This window comes from Amphiura filiformis, chromosome 15 (genome assembly GCF_039555335.1).
Source record: "Amphiura filiformis chromosome 15, Afil_fr2py, whole genome shotgun sequence".
NCBI classification, from domain to species: Eukaryota; Metazoa; Echinodermata; class Ophiuroidea; order Amphilepidida; family Amphiuridae; genus Amphiura; species Amphiura filiformis.
Window position 1 is genome coordinate 32,083,681 of NC_092642.1, and position 3,747 is coordinate 32,087,427.

Genomic DNA, 3,747 nt, shown 5'->3' on the forward strand with positions numbered 1-3,747 from the left:
GAGAGATATGCTCTTGTTTTCACCTCATTACTACAAGGTGACAGGGTTCTCCTAAGCATACCCAGTGTACGGCTAGCCTTGGCTGCAGTCTTCTTGCAGTGGGTAGTCCATGAAAGATCATCTTGGTGAATGGTGGTGTTTCTAGTTGTTATCGGCAATCTTTGTGACTGATCTTGATGACGTCACATGGGTTGCTTGCCGATTGATGATCTGATCGTAGATTCGATCAAGTCTGTACGCCCCCTAGTCACATATAGAGCAAGCACTTAGTCAATGTGGCTATCCTCAGTGGTCAATCAAGAAAGTTATCGAGGAAAAAGATCTCCCAAAGCCAAAGAAACCAAAACCTAGCGACTGTAAAGACAAAAGCAAAGGCCTCGTTGTGCTTCCATATGTAGAGGGCCTATCTGAACGGGTATCAAGAATGTTAAAAAAACATAGTTTCGCAACATCGTTAAAAGCACATTCCACCATCCGCAAGGCTCTTGTACACCCAAAGGACGAGCGAGACCCGCTCCAGACAGCCGAGGCGGTTTATGAAATTCCGTGTAAGAGCTGCCCAAAAACATACATAGGAGAAACGGGTCGCCTTTTGTCTACGAGACTAAAAGAACATAAATCGGAAGCAGACAAAGCTAGTGAGAAAACTTTCACCAGAGCACAGAAGAAGGCGTCAACCACAGAAACTTACAAATCAGCCATAGCTGAACACACAGCAACTAATAATCGCGTGATTGGGTGGGAGGAGGCCAAAGTCATCGACCAAGAGGCTAACAAAACAACCCGTTGGCTCAAAGAGGCCATCTGGATTAGGAGCAGAGGCAACACCACCATGAACAAGGACGAGGGGGTGTACAGACTTGATCGAATCTACGATCAGATCATCAATCGGCAATCAACCCATGTGATGTCATCAAGATCAGTCACAAAGATTGCCGATAACAACTGGAAACACCACCACTCACCAAACCAGAGTGAACAAGATTCCTGATAGGTATCGAAATATTTCTAGTGAGTACCTAATTTTACTTATTTGGATCTGTACTGAGAACATTTGCTAACCAGTGTTAATGGATATGAGCAATGTATTATGGGACGTTGTGAATATATTCTTGGCTGTACTGCAAACAATAAATGGGAATACAATGAGATACAAACATATCAAACAAAAGCACTTGTTTCGCGATCTGCATTAGCAAAAACCTGGAACATGCCCTAGTCACCTAAATCTGTATCACGTGACCGAATATGGACAAAATCGCAAATTTTATGGAAGTAGAGCAAGATTCATGTTATTGTTCTGCATTACTAGTAAAACTCGCTGCTATACACAATTACACATCTTATATCTTGTGACACTTTTGAAGAATAGAAATATTCGGGTTTTTTATGTCGTCTCAGTTGTTTCCAAAAGACATTGAGTAGGTCGAAGCTAAATACACACGCGTCCTGAGAGTCACGACGTATCTAGTCGGATTCATGATAGACATGATATACAATGTTCTACTCATAGCCTAGACATACAGATCTATTCAAATTATATCTTTTATCGCATTGGTTTGTATTACAGAGACTATTGCAAGTGGATGAGTTGATAAGAAGGAATTCTTACTAACAAGTTGATTGAGTATATCTTTATTCTCAAATAGTCTCAGGTTTATAGCTCAGCTCCAGGTAACAAGCAAACATCCAAAAGGAAATAAGTCTATCGTATTGTTGTACAGAGAACTAATGCCATAGGCAAACTGCCGCTTGACCGAACGGACTCACTGTTGGGACCGACATCATGATTTTGGATTTTGTAGAAAGGGAATCAATTGTCATTAATTTATCTTGTCTTTATTGAATGGGACTATCTACTACAGAGCTAACTTGATTGACCAAACGGGCTCACGATTTGGCAAGAAAAATATCTTGGAAATAATCGTCTATGCGCTATCTTATTGAATGGGTTTATTTGGTGCAGAGATAGCTTGCCTGAATGGTGGATTTATTGTACTGACCGTGTGATTGATGGTGGAGTCTAACAAGAAAGACTCAAAGAAAATAGCAAAAATAAATCATCATTACTCAGCTCCCTCTCTTATTGCTTGTATATGTATCAATCGCAGGGATAATTTGATCGAATGAAATAACGAAAGGGAACAATAATTATTATTGATTGATTGTAGATTAAAAAAATGCCAAGCTTCACTCCGTGTCTATTACATGAGATTATCTACCAAAAGTTAAAGTGTCAATAAAATGGATTCACTACAATTCTGTCCCACCGGGAATGTTTCAAACATTTGCCTCCCTCAATATTTCAAACATTTGCATCACCCTTGTCATACATGACCCCCCCCCCCCAATGTATGCGACAACCAGAGATGGTGATTGTACGTGTAACGAAAGATACAGATACAGATAGATGACATGTGACCCAGATACCACACCACTGGAAACAACACTATATTAAGTATAATGTTTGTAATACGATAATGGGGGGGGTCAAAAAGTTTTGTCTGTCAAAGAGGGGGTCAAAAAGTTTAGCGGTCCATAGCGAAAAATTTGAGGAGACCAGCCCCACCCCCCTACCAAAGTATTAATGAACACTCCCTTACCTACATCTTTATTCTGAAATGGTCTTAGGTTTATTGCTCCGATTGTAACCAAGTAAACAGACAAGCAGCATGGACAGTGAATACATGGTATATGCAGGCAGTAACAAGTCGATCGCTTTGGTGCAAAGAGAATTAATGCCACAAGGCAAACTGTCATTTAACCGAATGGACTCACTGTTGGGACCGACTGATTGATTTTGGAATTAGTCGAGAAAAATAGCCAGGGAATAACTCGTCATTACTTGCCTTGTCTTGTTGAATGGCACTATCTACTGCAGCGATAGCATAGCTTGAACTAATGGAAGTATTGTTCGGACAGACTGACTGATGTTGTAATCCACCAAGAAATATAGAAAACCAATCATCAGCTGAAACAATCATCATTACCATCATATTCATGTCATTTTGCACATATGTTTTTCGGCAGGGATATCTTGGCTAAATGGGCTCACTACAGTGAGCGTAAGATTGGTTTTGCAACTATCAAGAAATCCAAGAAATATAACAACGAAATAAGTCATCTTTCCTTCACTCTATATTATCTATTTGAGGGGAGCTTCACCAAATTAATAATGGACCCGGTACAGGGACCGACTGTTTGAAAAACAATATCAAAGAAATACCCCTTTGCAAGGGAATGCCATGTGTGCCTATTGCAATGAGACCATATACTGGAGATATAGCCTGACTGTAAGGTTTCATTGTCTGGAACGATTGATTGATGTTGCATCTTACCAAGAGGAATGGAAAGGAAATAAATCGTCATTACTTATACATTGCTCTGTGAAGGAAGATATAGCAAAGGAATACCGCTTGTCAAAGGAATGCCCTACATGTCCAATGCAATATGACAATATAGGATAAAGCCTGACTGATAGGATTCATGGCACGAAACGGGTGATTGATTTTGGAACTTATCAAGAAAATATCACGAAATATACTGTTACTACGTAAATCTATGTCTCTATATGGATCTATCTAAGACTGCGGAGTCTAGAAATGCCGAATACTTTAATAATTAACCAATTGTTGTTGTGGAGACTTTAAATGGAGCGAAATGCTTTAGATGATGTTTATGTATCACCTAAATCTGGTGTTTGGGTGCCTCCTCCACCTGCGATGGTGCCCAGAACACATGCACCAG

At 40.0% G+C, this 3,747-nt stretch overlaps 1 protein-coding gene across 1 annotated transcript; it reads left to right on the top strand.

Annotated features, from left to right (window-relative positions):
- Positions 1 to 424: 424 nt before the first annotated feature.
- Positions 425 to 1,590, top strand: LOC140170879 (uncharacterized). The gene is made up of 2 exons (XM_072194084.1): positions 425 to 821; positions 1,571 to 1,590. The coding sequence occupies exons 1-2, from the start codon at positions 425 to 427 to the stop codon at positions 1,588 to 1,590; spliced, it is 417 nt and encodes a 138-aa protein (XP_072050185.1).
- The last annotated feature ends 2,157 nt before the right edge of the window (positions 1,591 to 3,747 follow it).